This window comes from Macrosteles quadrilineatus, unplaced genomic scaffold (assembly GCF_028750875.1).
Source record: "Macrosteles quadrilineatus isolate MER2022 unplaced genomic scaffold, UCM_ALF_1.0 Scaffold_2__2_contigs__length_208266976, whole genome shotgun sequence".
Taxonomy (NCBI): Eukaryota; Metazoa; Arthropoda; class Insecta; order Hemiptera; family Cicadellidae; genus Macrosteles; species Macrosteles quadrilineatus.
In genome coordinates, this window is record NW_026542595.1 from 103,452,205 (window position 1) to 103,472,630 (window position 20,426).

The following is a 20,426-nucleotide window of genomic DNA, read 5'->3' on the forward strand; positions in this document are numbered from 1 at the left end:
AGGGGGAGGGAGTGTGGTTTGAGCATTGACTTTATATCTACACTAGATATAAAGTCAATGATTTGAGTCTGTCCACTGAAAACTATTATAAATTTCAAGCATGCAAAAAATTATTTTATTTAAAAATATAACTAGTAGTTGGTCCTTCCAACGTATGGGAATCAAGTAGTCGATTAAAACTGAACATAATTCAGAACAGCTAGTTTACACGCATAAAGACAAATTCTGGCATTTTTAAAAGGGAAAATCATCTTGTAAATAATAATAATAACACATTGCTTTTTGATTTAAAAATGATGTAAGTGCTTGTGTTTTTTTTTTAATTCAGGACAACTCATTGTCTTTAGATGAAGTTAATAGTACTTAATTTCAAGAAAATCAACCTGGAAGCGATTCATATAAATTGTACTTCACTTTACAACAGTAAGTTGAATAATAGTTGATGTAGTTAAACATTATTTCACCAGAAAGTGGTTTACAATAAATTAGTAGTTTTATTCTTATCTAGGAGAAAATGCAGAGAATACTGACTTTTCAGGAACTAGAATTATACTCTGTTTATCGTAACATGTAAACTGGGTAAATGTAAAGAATGGGATCTTCTATTCAAACTGCTGTATGTCTAGGATTGTGCAACTACTTCTCAATATGTTCACAATTATTAAATAATGATTGTACGATCCGAATTTAATGTGAATATAGAATAATCCTACATTTTAATAACCTTAAAACACATAGCAAGTAAAATAGAAGATAAATACTTTCCGTATGTACTTTTTATTTGATTTATGGACCACTTATTTGAACTATTAGGCTGTTAAAACAAACCATCTTTAGCAAACAGTATTTAAAAACAAAACTGTATTCACATACTTTCCTAAATATTACACTCTTATATGTATGGTGATAGTACATTTATTCCATCCATAATCTTTCAAATAAAAGGTCAGGTGAAAAAGTAACAATTTAAATATTAATACCGGTATATTGTATTTAACTCGAGTGATTGAGAATTAAAGACATTTTAAATACCTTAAGTTAAATGTCTTTAATTTGAGCAATTATTAAAAACAGTATATTTTTTTAAACCAAAGAAACATAATATGAGGTAAGAAATAACAAAATAATTTGTCCAGATATATATTTCTTACAGTAACTCAACTATAGAGAACAAATTTGTCAACAAATTATAATACTGAAATCCATGGTGATGGTTTTCGGCGTAAACCGCGTCGTCAGTTGTATATCACTGCCAGACGTTTCGCCCTTACTATGAAGTGGCATCCTCAGTGGCTAGGCTGAGACTAAGTCAGAGAAGTCCGTCCAGGTATACGGACTTCTCTGACTTAGTCTCAGCCTAGCCACTGAGGATGCCACTTCATAGTAAGGGCGAAACGTCTGGCAGTGATATACAACTGACGACGCGGTTTACGCCGAAAACCATCACCATGGATTTCAATGACAACGGCCGCGAAAGCCTACGCATGAAGAAAATTATAATACTATTTGATATATCACTTTTTAAACAATCTTTTGCAACACACTTAATATAATTTCAATTGCATGATCAACAAATAAATTCAAACAGTTATACAACAAATACATAACATTTTTCCCCAAATTCTTTGTTTGAGTTTAAATAAGTGGAGAACTGTACAACATATTAATACTCTCTAACTCTATCAACAAATCAATACAAATACTTTTAATCCTAGACGAGTATTGCTGAAAGCAATTTACTGAAACGAAATACGGCAATAAATATAAACACAGAAATTGTTTTGTATGGCTTAAAAATAAAATTAAATAAATAAACATAGTTCATACCGGTAGTTTCTAATTTTAAAATCTCTAAAAATTATTTCTAAACAACTTACTCACAGACATATAGATAAGGTAGTTTTTAGTTTTTACCATCATGAATATTTTATGTCTATAAGGTCCCACTAAAAAGATGTTTATGTTAAACACTTTCTCAATCATCTTTGAGTAATTTAGGTCCAAATAAACAAATTTGTCAAAACAAAAATCACTAGAACTACTGAAGGCCTAAACAGTATTTACAGTCAAGGTACTTAATTTAAGTGTTACTGTACTATTTTTAGTAAGAAGCTGATTTTAAATTAAAATCCAAAACGTAAGCTCAACATTTTATCTTTTCAATGTTCCCTAACACATATCACAATAAATTACGAGTTAAGTTAAAACTATAACGATAACTATCCTAGAAGCAGTAAGATTTCTAGGCTAGAACTAAGCTGATATACTAGTCATAAAATGCATAAAAATATTGATATTGGAAGTAAAAATAAATGCTGAAGGTTTGAAACAGTTTTGTCATATTAGGTTAGGGTTTTGTCATATAGAAGGTCTTAAAGAAAAGAATCTACGGATTTCAAAAATGGCATCAAAATAGTATGGAGGAAAAGAGAAATTTAAATATCTACTTTAACTGTAGCCTATTAGGTATACCTCAGTGAGGTAGTTAGAAATTTGCTGTACTTAGTTTGAAGTTGTTCTAGTAAAACATGTATACAATTATTTCATTTAAACAAGTATGGCATTTTCTTTGTCAAAGACGTGTACCTATAAACTACGATAAAATGAAAACACTTAAATCTAAAGACGATGTATAAATAAAATTTGATTAAATTTAGGCGAGGTAGAGGCAAGAATAGGTAAAATAGGAACTTCTTGTATTAGAAGATATTTTGTTTTTCCGCTGCTCAAAATTTCAGCCTGTGGCAAGAGTTTAGTTTTTAATTTAACTTAAATTCAACGTATTAATTTTCTAACGCCACTTAACAATTTCGCAAAGTCTAAAAACTAGCCACTAGCTAAAATAAGAGGATAAATTTTGTCTACATTCCAAATTTGATAAGAAATAACTGAATCCACCAATGAAAAATGACAGTCAAAATGAAAGTGTCAATAATATTATTGTTTTTAAAGGAAAGCCCAGTAATTGCTAGTAAAGGAATTTTTTGAAAAGGAATAGAGTAAGCTTACTTGAGAAAATTAGAGTCCAAGGGCTAATAGAAACACTATCCATTGTATTTCACCAAACTAATTTGTTTAAAAACGATGTCAACAAGTTTAGTAAGAATTACAAGACAAAAAAATCTATCATTAAAAATGTTTTGTTATTTTCTAAATTATGCTCAATGCAAAACAGTTTAACCTAAAAATTTGATGAATTACAGCTGCATTTTCACATTTTGAAACTACTTGTATAGTATGGTTGTGTAGAATGGTAGAGGTTAACTGTAAGAAAGGACCACGAGGTCCTAAACTCGCCTCTATAAAGAACAATTGTCATTTCAAGTACTGTAGCAAGCTTAGCTAGCTTAATTGAGAAAAAAATAGAATCCTACAGTTTAAACTGTATCCTATTTACCATCAACCATCAACCATCTATTCTTTAAAAAATTCCTTCATCCACATCTTTCAATATGAGGTAACGAATAATCTTTTGTTTAATTTTGTCAGACCCCACTTTCCACACGATCCCAGGGTTCAAATCAATTAAAAATATCCGCAAAATAACAAACATTGTTCTAGTAATGTATCCCAAGAGGTAAAGGCTATATTTTATACTTTAAAAATCAATGGCATCTTAAAGCAACGTTTCAACAGAACAATAAATACTAACTTAATCCATATCTGAGACTAATCAGAATTAATTGACAGTCGATTAATTGACGAGGTCATGGTCGTCTTGTCTTGGCCTACAAATCTTACTGTGGGTCCCTCGTGAGCTACTCTGGTGACTAGATATCAGTAGGCAAAATATCAGGGATCAGGTACTTGCAGAGCTCCTCCTCGCTGTTAACAAACGTTACTTTCCCAGCTGTGTTTTCGTCCAGCCTAGAACAAAGGCAAAATATAGGCTAATAGATTTGAACAGAGTTGAATGCATTTTATTAAATATATCTTAACTTGAGAAAAAATTGATATTTTTACAATAGATTAGATGAATTAACATGAGCAGTTGATGAAAACATTGATTTTTAACTTAATTAACTAAATTTTCATAGGTTATTTTTGGGAAAAATATTTTGGAACTTCAAAATGGGATTACATTCATTATAAGGATGTTTTCATGACAATAGGTAATAGAATTTAGAATGGAATTTGTTCCAATCGTTGGCAATTTTTCTGCGTTGCAAGAGACAATGATGACGTCTATGCGATGGAGATGTTCATAATGGTTTGGCGAACTCAGGAGACGATGATGTTGGTACGCGATTGCAGGACATGTTCAAGATGGCACCTAGATTGCATGACATGTTCAAGAAGGCTCTAAAATCGCACATTATAGTCATGATGACATTGTATAGGTACACTTTAAAAATTTACGATTACTAAAGCTAATACTGTTACCAAGTGGTTATTGTAATGTATTTATTATAGTAACAAAAACTGTAAAATATAATCAATGGCTTACTGTAAACTATATCGTACAATAAATGTGTGATTGGCCAACAGCCTATCCCCACTCCTACCCAGGGTCCTGTGCGGCCAGTCCATCATACTCTATCTTGACTCTTCCGGTATCTCATCGGGACTCCTTCCTTGAGCTGACCATGTTGGACCGATCCCAAGTCTAGTATTAAACCAAGTTGTTATTTCTACCTAGGTTAACCCCAAAATTAGCAGTTATCACATCACACCAGCATAGTGTTAAAAATTGGAGTGATAATCGGTTTAATTACCCGCTTGTATTTAGCTAGCGCTTTTTACATAAGATTAAGGCAAGGCCCCACTAGAAAAAACAGGCCATGCTGCAGCATGGGCAGCGCAGCACTACGTCACAGTGGTGGATAGTTGTACTAAACTCTTACCATTAAAATCTTACAAACAGACAGCTTGTTTATTTACCTAAAACATATGGGAATGGTGATGGCAATGCATTTATTAATGATATCTATCCACTAGTGTGACGTCATGGATCCTGCAGCATGGTCTGTTTTTCTAGCGGGGCCTTGATTAAGGTTCCACAGTTTAATTTCACCAAATAATTATGTTATATAACTTTTTTCCCCAACAATTTTGCTACCAATACGTTTTTTCTCAATATTGGTTTTATTGAACAGTATCATAAAGAATGTAAATATATATATTTCCTTTGTCATTATTATTGCCATCTGCAAGAATTTTTATTTTGGATTTTTGAAACAAACCAATTTTCCCCTGAGAGAATAATCCTGATCTGTTCCGATCCCAAAATTGGGAAAGAAATAAAAAAGCATGTCTCGGACTAACAGTACAATACCATCCATCCCTAGATATTTTACAGGTTATAAAAACACCAACCAACACGTTTTCTTGTGAAGACCCACAAACTTGGCGTAACAAATTTAGAATATACTTTTAAGAAATTTCAAGTTAGGCCTATAAATGAAAAAGGTAAAAACTTACAACAACTAAAACATAGTGAAATACTTCTGCCTTTTACATTTCCCTTGACTCACCATCCCTTGATGACTGCCCAGCAGCTGGAGAAGAGTGTGTTGGCATTGATGATGAGACAGACCCCTAGTCTCTCAGGGTAATGTCTGCTCAGCAACCAGATGAGGTTTTTAACCACTTGATAGTCCATGCAGCTGAGGCCAAACTCATTCAGGTCAAACACTATACACAGGTTGTCAATCACCTCTTCAAAACACCTCTTGCACGCTTCTTCCTGCAGATATACAATTAAAAATTATTTACAAAGGTTAACAAACAATTTCACTTTATTTTGGGCAGGTAAACAAGATAGTCTTCTGCAGCTAAGATTAGAGGTCTACTGGTCCACGATATTTTCGAATCTGTTGGCCTGACAACAGTTGGCCCGAGGAGTTGGTTCGAGGAGTTGGTTCAGGAAAAATCATCTCTGGTTTAAGCTTGGTTCGATTGTACCAAGCCGACTTTTTGTTTTTGCAATTGTGAAATGAACGAGTTGAATTGAATGAACGATTTAAAATTAAAGATTTTTCTGCAATCCTCTAGGTGATGTTCTTGATTCTAACCGCAGATGTTCATAATTCCAGCTTAAATGTCGAATATGTACACGATTTCACAGTTATAGCTGAAGACGTTTATCATTTCCTTGAGACCGTGGAACAAAGGAACGTGATTTTGTAACAAAACCCGAGGTCTAAAATGTTTCACCCTTTCTAACCAGAAGTAAAACAATATTAAAATGGTATAAAACTATTTGATTCTATCTGTTATCCTAAATTTGTTGTAATGTGCAGCAACTGGTTTTGAGGCTATATCAGATCTCCAAACTCATGTGTCATCCTGTCCAAAACAAACCTCTTCATCAGAAACGCTAAGACCATCAACCTCGCAACCAACGTTTGATAACGCTACCAAAGACAACAGATCCAATCCAGATTCTAGAGGCGTACATGTCGGATCAAATTAACAAATTCAAAGGAAATCGTGAAACAGCTTTTGCACACTGAATTTCAGGAGATTTTGGATGCCCCAGACAAATGACGGCAGGTGTTGCTGTCACCTTTAGGAAAGAGTTTGGACGACCTCAGCGCTCTGATTGTCTAAATGGCTGTTTGACAATACAAGGATCCAACGACCAAGCTACAATCTATGGGCTCGTGACAAAGCCTACATACTCAAGTAAGCCCACAATCAGGCGTTTGATCAATTCACCAAGAATTTTTCAGATAAAAAATTAAAGAAGATTATCTGTTCTGCCATGGGTTGCACTAGAGATGAGATATCCCCAAAACACTTTGCAAATCGGATTGTAAATTTTCACCTTTCACAGATAATGAAGACAGTGACATAGACAATTATTTTGAAGACTTAGACGATATTTTGAAAGACTTGGAAAACTATGATTGAGACCAGATCTCATCCAGGGAACTACTAGCCTTGCAATATGAGGAAATGCAATACTTAGAACTTAGAACACTAAGTCATGAACCCATTGACCAGGAGTTGAATGGATTTAGTCATCCCCAGTCAGGTGAGAACAATAACAAAGTGATAGAAATTGAATGTGATGACGCACCACAAGCAGAAGATGGATATCTATTCCTTAAAAGGGAAACTGAAATGATGGAAAATCCAAATGATTTCATTACCATCAAAATTTTCAGCAACCTTGAGTTCCCCTAGGGCAATGAAAAATATATTATACTAGTTTTTAATTTGCAAGGAGTTCTATTTTGCCAGTTTAGGAGACTAAGTGTTATTTCATTTTTCTAAAAAAAAGACTTGTTTGATTTTTTGAGACTATGTGTCATTAATACTTAAGTAGAAGAGACAAACCGTTATTGTTTTTTGATTTTCATTTTTTTCTATACTTTTTTGTGGAGTACCTTCCATTAAAAAACCAAGAACCACAACGTTCAAATCCTCAAAAGTGAAAGGCAATTGCTGACAAGAGGTATAATCCTTCCTGAATCCCGCTGTTGTGATCCCGATGATGATGACAATGACGATTCATTTGAGGAATCCAAAGTTGAGGTTAACGACTTGAGTAGAAGAGGCAAACCATTATTGTTTTTCATATTTTTCTATACTTTTTCATGGAAGAGGATGTGTGTTGTTGAATATGTTTCAGTAGAGTCGGTGTATATAAAATTAAAAAGGAACTGCCACATTGCTGTGAAGATTGGAGACAAATTTCAAGCAAAAGGAATAATTCGATTGAGCCCATTAACGTCAGTTGAAGAATGAATTACTTAACAACTTTAAGGTTATCTTATAAAAAGATAGGGCATTTGCCAGGAATTATTAAGGAAATTGACAGGAAAGCAGGCTTACCTTTAAATAAGTCCATAGAGACACATAAAACATCACAAAATTAAAAGTAGAAATTTTCGTGGTCACTGACCACTTTTTCAACCACTGGAGATTGGAGAAACTACTTTTTCTACTTTTTCTAACGTAGTTCTACGGAGAACTACGTTTCTCCAATCTCCAGTGGTTGACCACGAAAATTTCTACTTTTAATTTTGTGATGTTTTATGTGTCTCTATGGACTTATTTAAAGGTAAGCCTGCTTTCCTGTCAATTTCCTTAATAATTACTTAACAACTTTGTTGGAATTGATTAAAGAGAAAAGATCCATAGTATATCTAACCTTTCACCACACCCAAAGAAGTTATATAACAATCTTTAAAGATCATGGAATTTTTTCATCTCCCAAGGCATTGGGCTTATTGATCCCGGTGGGGTAACCATTTGCTACTTAATAAGTTACCTAAAGACTGGCAATTTTGTGATATTTATAGTTACATGGCCAAGGATCTTAAGATTTTCGGGGATTGGAACATTTGCAAGAGTGATAACATGGGCCTGATGATGAGTTTAGCCTCGAAACTGGTTGCTGCACATTACAACAAATTTAGGATCACAGACGGAATCAGGTAATTTTATACCATTTTAATATTCAAGAAGAGATCCCAGACCAAAGGACATCAATATGAAAAAAAGAATAGTTGGGGCATTCATAAAAAAAAACTTCTGACAAGTTTCCACCTCCCAGAAAAGAAATGGAAATTTCAGGATCTGCTTACGTTTAAATTTGTATTCTCTTGTTTAGTCTGTATTTTGATTTTAAACCATTCACTGTACCACCGATGTACATGATTTATGAATTAAGATGTTTGACTATGACTATGATTATAAAAAGTAATTCTAAAACATTTTTAAAATAAGTTAATCTTCTACTTTTATTTCAAGTGTATTTCATTTTTGCTTTAGTTACATACCAGACAGTAGACAATAAATTTGGTGAGTTCATCAATGTCCCGATCATTAGCGTTGTGGTACTTGGCAGGGATGTAAATCACAGGTCTGCCATGCATGTCGCGGTGTTTCAGAACTCGAGCTTTCTTGGACTCAAAGTTCTTCTTGATTATGGGATTGTCCTCGGTAAGCTCAGCAATTCCGTACTCCACTCTCCACTTGTTGGTTTTCAAGATTTGCTAGAAATAAATAAAAAGAATTTGCCATTAAATTATATAATTGCTCAACAATCATAGTATGGTAACTCTTATTCAACAAAATTAGTTAAGAAAAGATTAATTGTTCTCTTTAAAAAGGTAGATTGTATACTGTTGCAACAGCCATTTCGGCATCACAATGCCATCATCAGTCAAGAAGATCTCGGCAGCGTTGTTTAAGTTTTTATAATGTCTAATCGTAAAGCCAAGAACTTAATGTCTGATGATGGCATTGAGGTGCCATCACCACAGCACTACAGCTCAGAGGCTAAAAACATGGATTTTAATTAAGGGTTTTTACTTGATTTCCACTCATACCTGAAAAGCGGCATCGGTAGTTTTGAAAGCTCGCAAATATCTCTTAAGGGAGAACTCGTTGTGATACTGAGAAGGATCTGCATCAGATATCATCTTCATCCGTTCTTTGAGATCCTTGAGATCACCCTCATTGACTGGTTTTGGCTGGACTTCTGACATTTCTGAAAGTGAACATAAATTATAATACAGTTGACTCTCGGCTACTCGACACTTGATAATCTGACACTCGGTGATCCGACTTTCCGATATGAATTAGTCATGTCTTGTGAAATTTTTTACCAAACCTAAACATCGCTTTGATATTATAAAAGACTATATTAAAAATAAATTCTACAAAAAACCAATACAGTCCACTCTTGGTAATTCAAACACTTGATAATTCAAAACTTTCGATAATTCAAAATGAAGGCTCAGTCCCTAGAGAATCTCTCAATATTTCAAATTTTTACCATGCATTTTGATACACTCGGTATTTCAAAGTCCAAATAGAGAGCAGGTCAATTTGTAACACGCAGTAATTCGAAGTTTCGTCGGAAAAACACTCTATAATTTGAAGTAACTCAGTAATTCGAAGTTTCGTCGGTTAACACTCTATAATTCGAAGTCATGCTGTAATTTGAAGTTTCGTCGAAAAAACACTCTATAAATCAAAGTCACGCAGTAATTCGAAGTTTAGTCGGCAAAACACACTATAATTCGAAGTGATCTCTTCCTGTTATAACAGGAAACTATACAGTACAGTACATCCTATTCCCATGGTAGGCTACTGTCGGGGAAAAAAGTTTAGACACTCGAGTTTGGAGCTCTACAGAATAGTAACCAAACTAACTAACAAAATCACGTAGTATATATAAATTTTCGTTGTTTTATTCTACGTATTCCTGTGAAAACAAAAAATTTTTAGCTCATTTAGGAAATTTTTTATGGCAGTCGGAAGCTAAAAACTCCCTGTTTTTAGAGTATCAAAACCAATCTTATGACTTTGAAAATTCGCACAATGTAAACTAAACGTCAGAACTTTATCAAACTTTAATACAATACATATATACATACATACATATATACATATATAATTAACTAATTTGTGAAGTTTCAGAATTTTTACTCTACCCAAAAATGTTTTTGTTGTAATTTTTGTAAATTAACTTTTACTAAAAAACGGCAAACGCTAGAAAGAAATTGAAAAGCTTGTTTTGAAGGTGATTGGTTTTGTACTTGAAATATTGATACTGCTCGATCACATTGTTACGCATATTATTTATATAAGTTAACATTTTATTTAGATAAAGCGGAGGCCGAATACGGCACTTCCAGACCGCCACCGGCTCTGACTGGGCGCAAACCCCGTACAGTGTTGCCAAATTGAACCCCTGGACACTGGGCAGCGATGGGCTACGAACTGTTGAGTCAAAACTAAACAGCAGTTATTATTATTATTAATTACTAACCATTTCCTATCACCTTTTCTAAAGAGGGCTTTGGACACCAACGGCACTCCCTCACTTCTAAAAAAAATATATAGCACTGGCAATCATTGCATATTCCGAATCTGACAATTTAGATTTAGCACCCAGTTTTAGCGATGTGACACTTACTAGCTAAAATTGAAGACAGACTGAGGTGGATTACTGATGACATATTTGGGATGGTAAAACTTTGGACCCTTAGGCTCGTTTCACATCTACCCGGCTTCTACCCGGCATGCCGTTAACCCGACTTCTAGCCGGCACCGGCACGAGTGTACCTTTCACATTACGCCGACACCGGCACTCCGGCAGTTACTCAAGCTTGTGAAACTTGTGTGTCGTAGGGATGGAAATAGAACGAAATAAGAATTTTTTTTTGGAAATAGAGCAATTGTAATGTTACTTTGAAATAACCTTTATTGCAACTGTATTTATATTTGGATTTTTTTAAATTTAATTCTGTTTGAATTTGAGTGAAATTCAATTCAATGTTATGTAATAAAATAAAATAAATGAAAATTATAATTGAGTAAAAATTCAATTGAATTCAAATAATTCTGCTCTTGAACTAAATTGATAAGTAGTTCATGGTCTATTTCCGACATGACCAAAACTTTGCAAACAAATACCCAAAATTAATACACAATAACAACAAACAACTGAACTAAAAGTACATTTGGTGCACCCGACAGACGGCAGGTGCCGGTTGTATGTGAACAGTCACATTTGGCCACTATACCCACTACTCCAGCCGGCCTGTTTTACCGACACCGGCAGCCGGCCTTCGCCGAGGGGGCACCCGGCATCCCTCGACTAGTACCCGGCAGCCGGGCAAGTGATTAACCGGTCACGACACATGCCGTGCATGTGTGAACGGGGCCATACTTCTTCACCCCATTGCCGGTTAAACGACACCCGGCACCCGGCAGCCGGGTAGATGTGAAACAGGCCTTTGGAAGAATGCCAAACATGATATTTCCTGTGAGTTAGTCGTCAGTGACACACACTGCGGGAATCACCTTACGCTCGGTCAAGGTCCATCGTGGCAACACTGCACTGGATTCCTGCGCGGGCGATGGCGTTTGCACCCCTTGCAGGCGCGAGATCAGCCAGTTTTTTGTTAATTTATATAAATAACATGCGTCACAACTTGGTTGAGCATTATCAATATTTCAAATACAAAACCAATCCCCTTCAAAACAAGCTTTTCAATTTTTTCCTAGCGTTTGCCGTTTTTGAGAAAAAGCTAATTTACCAAAGTTACAACAAAAACTTTTTGGGTAGAGTAAAAATTCTGAAACTTCACAAATTAGTTCATTATATATGTATCTATATTGTATTAAAGTTTGATAAAGTTCTGACGTTTAGTTTACATTGTGCGAATTTTCAAAGTCATAAGATGGGTTTTGATACTCTAAAAACAGGGAGTTTTTAGCTTCCGACCGCCATAAAAAATTTCCTAAACGAGCTAAAAAATTGTTGTTTTCACAGGAATACATAGAATAAAACAACAAAAATTTATATATACTACGTGTTTTTCTAAGTTAGTTTCGTTACTATTCTGTAGAGCTCCAAACTCGAGTGTCTAAACTTTTTCCCCGACAGTAGTGTTGGACGTTTTGATGTTTGTTTAGTTAGAGCAGTAGTCAGAGTTAGTTCGCTGACTTGTTTTTCTAAGTTGGCAATCCGATCTCTAGATTGCGCGACATCTCCTTGAGCACAAACGTAGTTGTCGACAGCTGATAGTTCAGCTATTGGCGAAAAATATAGCGCTAAATAACAGATTTCTTTGCAACTACAGTAACTGAAAAATAAGCCGTTGATTGGTTAAAAGTGTACTAAAATACGGTATGATGTTTTATTGTAACGTGCTGTACCTTTGTATGTATTAAACAAATGAACTCTCTGTAATTCGAATGGTTTATTTTTCTCCCGATAAATCGAACTCTTGATAATTCAAAACTCTTGATAATTCAAATTTATATGCTTGGCCCACCAATTTCAAATTATCAAGAGTCTACTGTAATAATACGATATCAGGTACTCTTATAAGGGGAAAATGTAGGGAAACTCACTGATAAATACAATTTATTTCTTTGAAACAATGATTCGCAAATCCATTCATTTCAAAATCTCTAGTAAAAATTGTGACTCATAAAATGATTAAATAGCCTTCACAGTGACTCCGTTATGACACCAACTGTATGACTTAACATCAACCTAGAAAGCAACTTCAGTAGAACCCCAATTAACCGAAATAATGGAGACAAAGCAGTTTTATATCCTACTTTTTCAGTTGGTCGATTTACAAATTTTACATAAAATTTATTAACATTTCAAGGTGAATCTCAATAAAACAATTGTTTTCATATTTTTTTATTCATTAACAACATTTATTTATGGTAGGCCTACTGAGTGTGGCCGAGCGGCACTAATGTATTTCGAGCCGCCTCGGGGGTGGACAATAGACAGCTTATCAGACCTAACCCTCCCAAGTGGTCCGGAGAAAGCTTGTCGTTGTGTATAGAGGTTAGAGCGGGGGACTTTGGTATCTCAGGTTCCGGGATCAAATCCCACCATATCACTAATGGATTTTATCTAATTGATATGCCGATTATAGCCACAATTAATGTAAAAAACAATCCCGGAATTGTGCCTATACTTTTCACTGACTCTTTTTTTCGGATATGGGACTAAAACTTAAAAACCAATTTTGAAGGTTTCAGGAATACTTTGGGCTGAGCAGCAATTGAAGTTACCTTCAATTTTGTTCGACCTCTTCTTCACTATCAGTCTCCATATCTTTGGGTTTTTAGACATATTTTTACAAACTGATTGGATTTTTCTCTTGGCTTTATTTTTATATTTTTCCTTCTTAATTTTCATCTGCTCTTTCCTAACCAATGTCCTTTCAGCTGTTGCTTGTTCCTTTTTTTTATTTTTCCCCTACTATCTTTTTTACGATAGTCCTTCCACAGCTTTGATGTCACTACTGAAGGTGTCTAAAACTAAAATTTCAGCTTGCAACACATAACAAAGTACTAAAAGGAATAGACTCACTTAACCCTCCGAGGGTCACGCGTCAAAAAATAGACGCACAACACACTTTGTGTAGGGTCACGCGTCGAGTTTAAGACGCACAAACATCGTTTACGGCGAAGGCTCTATGACTGACTGAATCGGATTGAACTGGATCGAGTTAGGTATCGTTCTTTCCGTAATATTCTAAGCTTTCTCCAGAGGCCTGTCTCTAAGCGCTATTCATTTTAGTTCCGAAAATATTGTAGCAGACAGCTGACGTGCGTGTATTTGTAAACAGCTAGGTTCCCCCGGACCGATGACTGATGTGTTTTATTACGTTTATCATTGTTTTAGTGTTAAAAATCAAAAGTAGTGATATACGTGGTGCATTATAAGAAGATTTAAGTGGTTTTGAAGTGCTGGTTGATGATCCTGAAGAAGTAGGTAGTGATATTGATGTAAATTATCAGCCAGATTCCTAGCTATGGTTAGGCTATACATTCTTAGCTAAACGCTATGTACTGAAATCCGTTTTTCGCTCATAACTTATTTATTTGATAACTTACCTCGCTATATGATTATATATTTGTAATCCTCATTAAATTTAGAACAAAGTGGCTATTTTCAAATATTTATAGGCCTATAATTTATACAATTTCATTGAGCGCGAACTTATTTTTTTTTTGAAAATTTTCGAAATTATATTTTTTTTTTACCTAAAAATTTTTTTTTGAAAAAATGTTCCTTATGTTTTATATATTATTTTGAAGCCCATGATTTTCCAAACAAAATGGTATATAGAACATTAGAATTAACATTGTTTTAAGCTTCTCAGATCCGTTTTAATAAAACCTTGCAAAGGGGCCAAAAATAGGTGGACATTAAGGCCTAAACTATGGACACTCGGAGGGTTAAAGCAAAAACTTCCATCTGTCACTGATGAAATATCAGCCAAACTAGTCAAAACATGAAAAAATGAACTGGTTAACCCACTAACAGCATTCTCTCAAACAATAAGTCTCTCAAACCAGGGGTCTTTCCTACACAGCTGAAAACTGCCAAGGTATACCCTAAATATAAAAGTGGACCAAACACAGATGCTAAAAGCTACAGACCAATTTCACTTACCGACCTTCTCTAAGATCTTTGAAAAAATGTTCCTTAACAGTCTTATATCCCATCTAGACCAAAATCTGCTGATCACCAGCCAGCAACATGGCTTACTTAAAGGAAGATCCACTTCCACTGCCTTAATACAGCTCACCGAGCACATAATAGAACAACTAGAAGATGGCTCCTCAGTCAAAAGCCTGTTTTTGGACTTTAGCAAGGCCTTTGACTGCCTTAACAACAAGACACTTCTTAGACAATTGGGAGCTCTGTGTATTGGGGGAAAGTATAAACAATGGTTTCGCAGTTATCTTAATGGCAGACAGCAACTAGTCGAGATTCAGCATGTGGAAAAAACACTCGCCATGAAATACATTCCGAAGTTGTCCCTATACGGAGAGGAGTACCACAGGGATCAGTTCTCGGACCAGTCCTGTTCCCCCTCCTCACACGACCTACCAGACCAGCAACAAGTATACTGCCAGAATACAATATATGCAGATGACACTGTCATCACTCAACTAACTGACAAATCAACAGAAACTTTAAACTGAAATATCAATATAACCTTCAACATGACTAAACAATTTTGCAAAGTAAACAAATTGGCTCTAAATAAAAAGAAAACTGTTCAGCTTAACTACTCTACTAAAAATAAAGACACAAACGTATCAATCCCTGGGATAGAAGCACAAAATAGTACCAAATATCTCGGCATTATCATGGATTCAAAACTGACATGGAAAATTGACCATCTCTGCAAGAAGCTACGCTCTGGCATTTATGTCATCAGGTGAGTGAAGCAGGTTGGTGGTCTGGACACCGCAAAAACAGCCTACCATGCCATGGTCGAGTCACACCTCAGGTATGGTCTGGTGGTCTGGGGAAGTACATCCAAAAAACTATCTAAAAAGAGAATCCTTATCCATAAAAAAGAGCTAAAAGATATCTAGCAAACCTTCAATATCAAGGAAGCAGTCGTGATGCATGCATTTACTTCAGGTTAAGGAACTAAAAATCCTCACACTGACATCACTTTACATCCGTGAGGCAATTCTCCACAAATCAAACAAGAAACAGAGACATTTACCATCACAATACATGGAACGCCTCAAGCTTTGCAATACCACCTCACCATCTAAGTCTCTTTGAAAAGAAGCCATCCTACAAAGCGGCCCTGTATTTCAACATCCTACCAGAACAACTTAGAAATGAACAAACTCACCGTTTCAAGAACCAATTAACAATATGGCTGCAAGAAAGGCCATTCTATTCAGAAAAAGAATTCTTGACAACCGTTAAAGCATATTAAATCCACAAATCTTAGTTATTATTCTGACACATGTAATGTTCTCAACAAAAATGTCAATAAAGATTACTGTCTATTTTCTATTGGCTTGGCTTTTTTTTACTGTCTTTTTGAGGCCACAACAAAAGGCAGTCTTTGAATGGGAGTGGGATGTCTGTAGGAGCATTAGATGCATTTGGAACAGTTGACGGTGGTTTGGTTGTTGGCGGTGTCAGGGTTATTGGAGGGGTTGTGGTAGTTGGCAGTACCGTGGTTGTAGGAGAAGTGGTTGTTGGGAGTGTTACAGACGGGATGGTTTTTATTTCTGGAGTGTATTCTAGATGAAGGCAACCCAAGTCCCTTTAAATGCTAGAATTTGTTTTGTAATAAAAAAAAAAAAATGCTAGAGTTAACTTATTTTACTTATTTTGTCCAAAAAGTGCTAGGCTTGCTTGCCACAGGGGCAAAGTCTAGTGTGCGAGAAGAAAAATTAGTAAAATTAAAAATTGTCATCTCATAAGTGCTAAGGAACAATATATCAGGCCTTGATCATATCAGGAATTGAATGAAACCATCGCTGTTTCGAAACAACAACCAACCAAGTCAACCGATATGTCCATTTAAACTTACACAATCGAAAGTAGCGCCAGAACGATAGGTATATCATCGTTTAGCACTTTTCGGATGAAACGCGAACAACGATATCTTATCGTACCAACCATATCATAGCACTTTTCAGGAAAAAGATGCAAAACAATCTAGGCTATATTGTAGCATAGCACTTAAGAGGGTTACGTTGTGCGAGGAAGTGCTTTTTATCTGAGGTCTGGGTCCTTAATTTTTACCTATAGGCCTATGATTAATATTTCTTTCTAGCCCAATCTAAGTTATAAAATAACAACAGGTTTCAGAGATATGTCCATATGTTTACTTTCAAAGACTGAAGGCTTTACTGTAATAAATGAAGTGGAAAAACATTAAGGCTACAATGTTGATCTTAAAAACAAATAATAAATGTCCTGGCAAACTTAAATTACTATTTTAAATTACCTCAGTTCAATAACTCAATTAATTGAAGGTGGAAATACAATTTTTTAAAGAGGTTATCCTGATTTGAAACTTACTCTATTAACCCATCTTATTTTAACTTACTAATATGATTTGGTGTGATGTAAATATTCGGTTTAGTGGTCAAACGAAAACTGTAATGTCACTAATTGATACTAAGACAGAAATTGATTAGATAAGATGATGAAAACAATAATCCCACTATCTGTCATCCATGATACCTCAGTCTCAGTCAGTAGTAGTGATGTGCGATACGTATCGTATCGTATCGGAATATAGCGATACGCGAGGGACGATACGATATTTCGATACGATATTTGAAAAACGATACGTATCGTATCGCCTAAAACGATATTTGTATTTATATCGGCACATAGAGCGATACGATTCATGTCAAAACGATATTTTTAAGCTTTTTTTGCGCAGGCCGAGCAAACTGCAAAATCTGTACTCTGTGGATGTGTAGTTTGAAAAACTTGAAAGTGGTTTGAAATAGGAGTTTTTGACGTCTGTATTTTTGGTTTTTACTTGATAATGTACCAGTCCCATCCCAGTCCAGTCCATTTACTTTCCACTAGCGTGCTATCTGCTATCTAGCACTAGCAGTGCAGAGTGTAGGCGGCCGTGGTGGGAACTGTCTGTGGCAATTACATTAATGTATCTGCAATCCTAAAATTCTATGGGAAGAATAGGGAAACAGGTCCAAGACGTAGGGAGTTGTGAAGGAAGTAGTAAAGGCGAGCAGTGAGCAGTGTCGAGTGTGGAAATGGATTAATGAATGTATCTGCAATACTAAGACTGTTTTCAGAGTAAACTAATGATTTTCCCCGAGCAAAGCTTGGTCCCCAGGTACTTATATAGAATAAATTTGCCGTTTCTAGGTTAGGTAGGGGAGGGGGAAAACGATACGATACGTATCGTTTTTCGATATTTTTGACGATACGATTCGCGTATCGCGATACAGACGCCCGATTCAATACGGCGATACGATATTTTTTTCCGATACGTATCGTATCGCTGTATCGCGATACGCGTCCGTATCGCCCATCACTAGTCAGTAGTTGAAGTTAGTATTTTTTTTCCTCTAGTTTGCTTAGCAGGAGCAGGCTTCGGTTTCACAGACCAGGCAGCCTTGGTGTACACTGAGTTGTGGTTAAGGTTATTTTTTGTCAGTTTACAAAAAATTGTTATTGAACATAAATAAGCTCAATCAATGTTTCATGTTGATATTGATCCCGTTCTACGTACGGGGATCTTATAGTAGTCAGTTGAATGTGACAAAAATCACACAGTGTTGGGTTTTTGGTAATTTGTAATTTTATTTCGTAAAGTAGGTAAGTTAGGCTATGTATTCTACAGGGTGTCACAAAAAAGTGTGATGGGCTATACAGGACCTAATTCGACATGCAAAAATAAGTCAAAAATGAAGAATAAAATTTTTTGGATTTCGGGTTAGTTTAGCCGTAATCCGCCATTTTGTTTTTTGGGGAAAATATTTATTATTTCAAAATCCCTTTGATATATTTTTACGAAACTTGGCAAAACTGTTTACACTATAGTAAGTAACATTTATAAAAAAAACTATTATTTTAACTTTCCAAATTTAAAAATGGCGGCCGTTTGAATTTTTTAATGCCAAATTTCATGAAAACCGGTACCTAAATCAAAATTTTGTAAGACACAAAAGTTTTAGTATTTATTATGACAAATCCAAAAAATCAAAAATGAATAAAATCGGTTCATAAATAAAGAAGCTGTGTTTATTTTAGTAATTTAGACTGAAATTATTAATATTAAAATGTATTAAATGTAATGTAATAATTTATGTAACGTATTAAGTAATTTCAGTCTAAATTACTAAAATAAACACAGCTTCTTTATTTATGAACCGATTTTATTCATTTTTGTTTTGTTGGATTTGTCATAATAAATACTAAAACCTTAGTGTCTTACAAAATTTTGATTTAGGTACCGGTTTTCATGAAATTTGGCATTAAAAAATTCAAACGGCCGACATTTTTAAATTTGGAAAGTTAAAATAATAATTTTTTTTATAAATGTTACTTACTATAGTGTAAACAATTTTGCCAAGTTTCGTAAAAATATCTCAAAGGGATTTTGAAATAATAAATATTTTCCACAAAAAACAAAATGGCGGATTACGGCTAAACTAAGCCGAAATCCAAAAAAATTTATTCTTCATTTTTGACTTATTTTTGCATGTAGAATTAGGTCCTGTATAGCCAATCACACTTTTTTGTGACACCCTGTATAGGAAAATGTACTGGTATGAAGGATCGTCGTCGAAAGGTTGTTAGATGAATAAATAGGTAGGCATTGTCTGTGGTACGTACCCAAGAGATGGGCAATGGGCCTATTTGCTGTATGGTCCAGCGATTGCATTACACGGTGAGTAGAAACAGAAAGTCACACATTGAAAAAGCGAGTTTAGCATCATCCATAAACCTCCATTACAATCACCCACTGCAGTTGTGCTTTTTTTACTTCACACTTTACACAATCGTCATTGAAGCGCCGTCAATGAGTGGAAACGTTGTTTGTAAGCTATTTTAGTATGTTTTATCTATGCTATTGCCGACGATCATTAAGTGTCCTAGCCATATACAACACAAACACTGATTCAAGGTCTTTTTTTCTGGTTATCAAAACTCAAGAACAATTTTATACACAAAGAATTTCTGGTTCCTGACCTGGATGATGCCTTGTTATTTAATTTAATTTACGGTTAAACTATAATATTGCACTTGCGATTAATTAAATCCATTATGTAAGAAAAACGTTTTTAATCTCACTTGGTTGGGATTTGCTTTCAAAACGTGATTCGAAATGGTTGCGGTATTTGTAAACAACATTTGTAAACATATCAGTGACAGCTAGAAAAAATAAATTGCCTCCAAAGGTGGTCAACAACTTAGGGGTGGTAGTGCAAAGTTGCGAAATACGTTAATCAGCAAACCGCTTATAACCCCCGATTTATTGAACGTCATTAAATTAATTTTTAAATTCAAATCAAAGCTTTATTTCCCAATAGACAATACAATTGCATGTGGAATGGTCAATGAAAGGTATTATGTTGGTTAAACATTTGTCAAGGAAGAGTACAATGGGTGTAGTCAAAACTAGAGATACAAAGAGAATAAAATGCATGCAGATGAGGATAACTACAAG

The 20,426-nt window shown here is 34.9% G+C and overlaps 1 protein-coding gene across 2 annotated transcripts; it reads right to left on the bottom strand.

The window, feature by feature from the left end:
- Positions 1-1,366: 1,366 nt before the first annotated feature.
- LOC128987181 (uncharacterized) lies at positions 1,367-17,463 on the bottom strand. 2 transcript variants are annotated; one of them, XM_054407917.1, is made up of 5 exons: positions 17,322-17,463; positions 9,285-9,445; positions 8,733-8,948; positions 5,475-5,686; positions 1,367-3,867 (listed from the first exon to the last, which is right to left on the bottom strand). In XM_054407917.1, exons 2-5 carry the CDS (start codon positions 9,441-9,443, stop codon positions 3,771-3,773), a joined length of 684 nt encoding a protein of 227 aa, XP_054263892.1. In that variant the 5' UTR covers positions 9,444-9,445; positions 17,322-17,463; the 3' UTR covers positions 1,367-3,770. The 2 variants fall into 2 exon arrangements, with proteins under 2 accessions (XP_054263892.1, XP_054263893.1); XM_054407918.1 differs by lacking the exon at positions 17,322-17,463 and adding an exon at positions 17,220-17,317.
- Between the last annotated feature and the right edge of the window lie 2,963 nt (positions 17,464-20,426).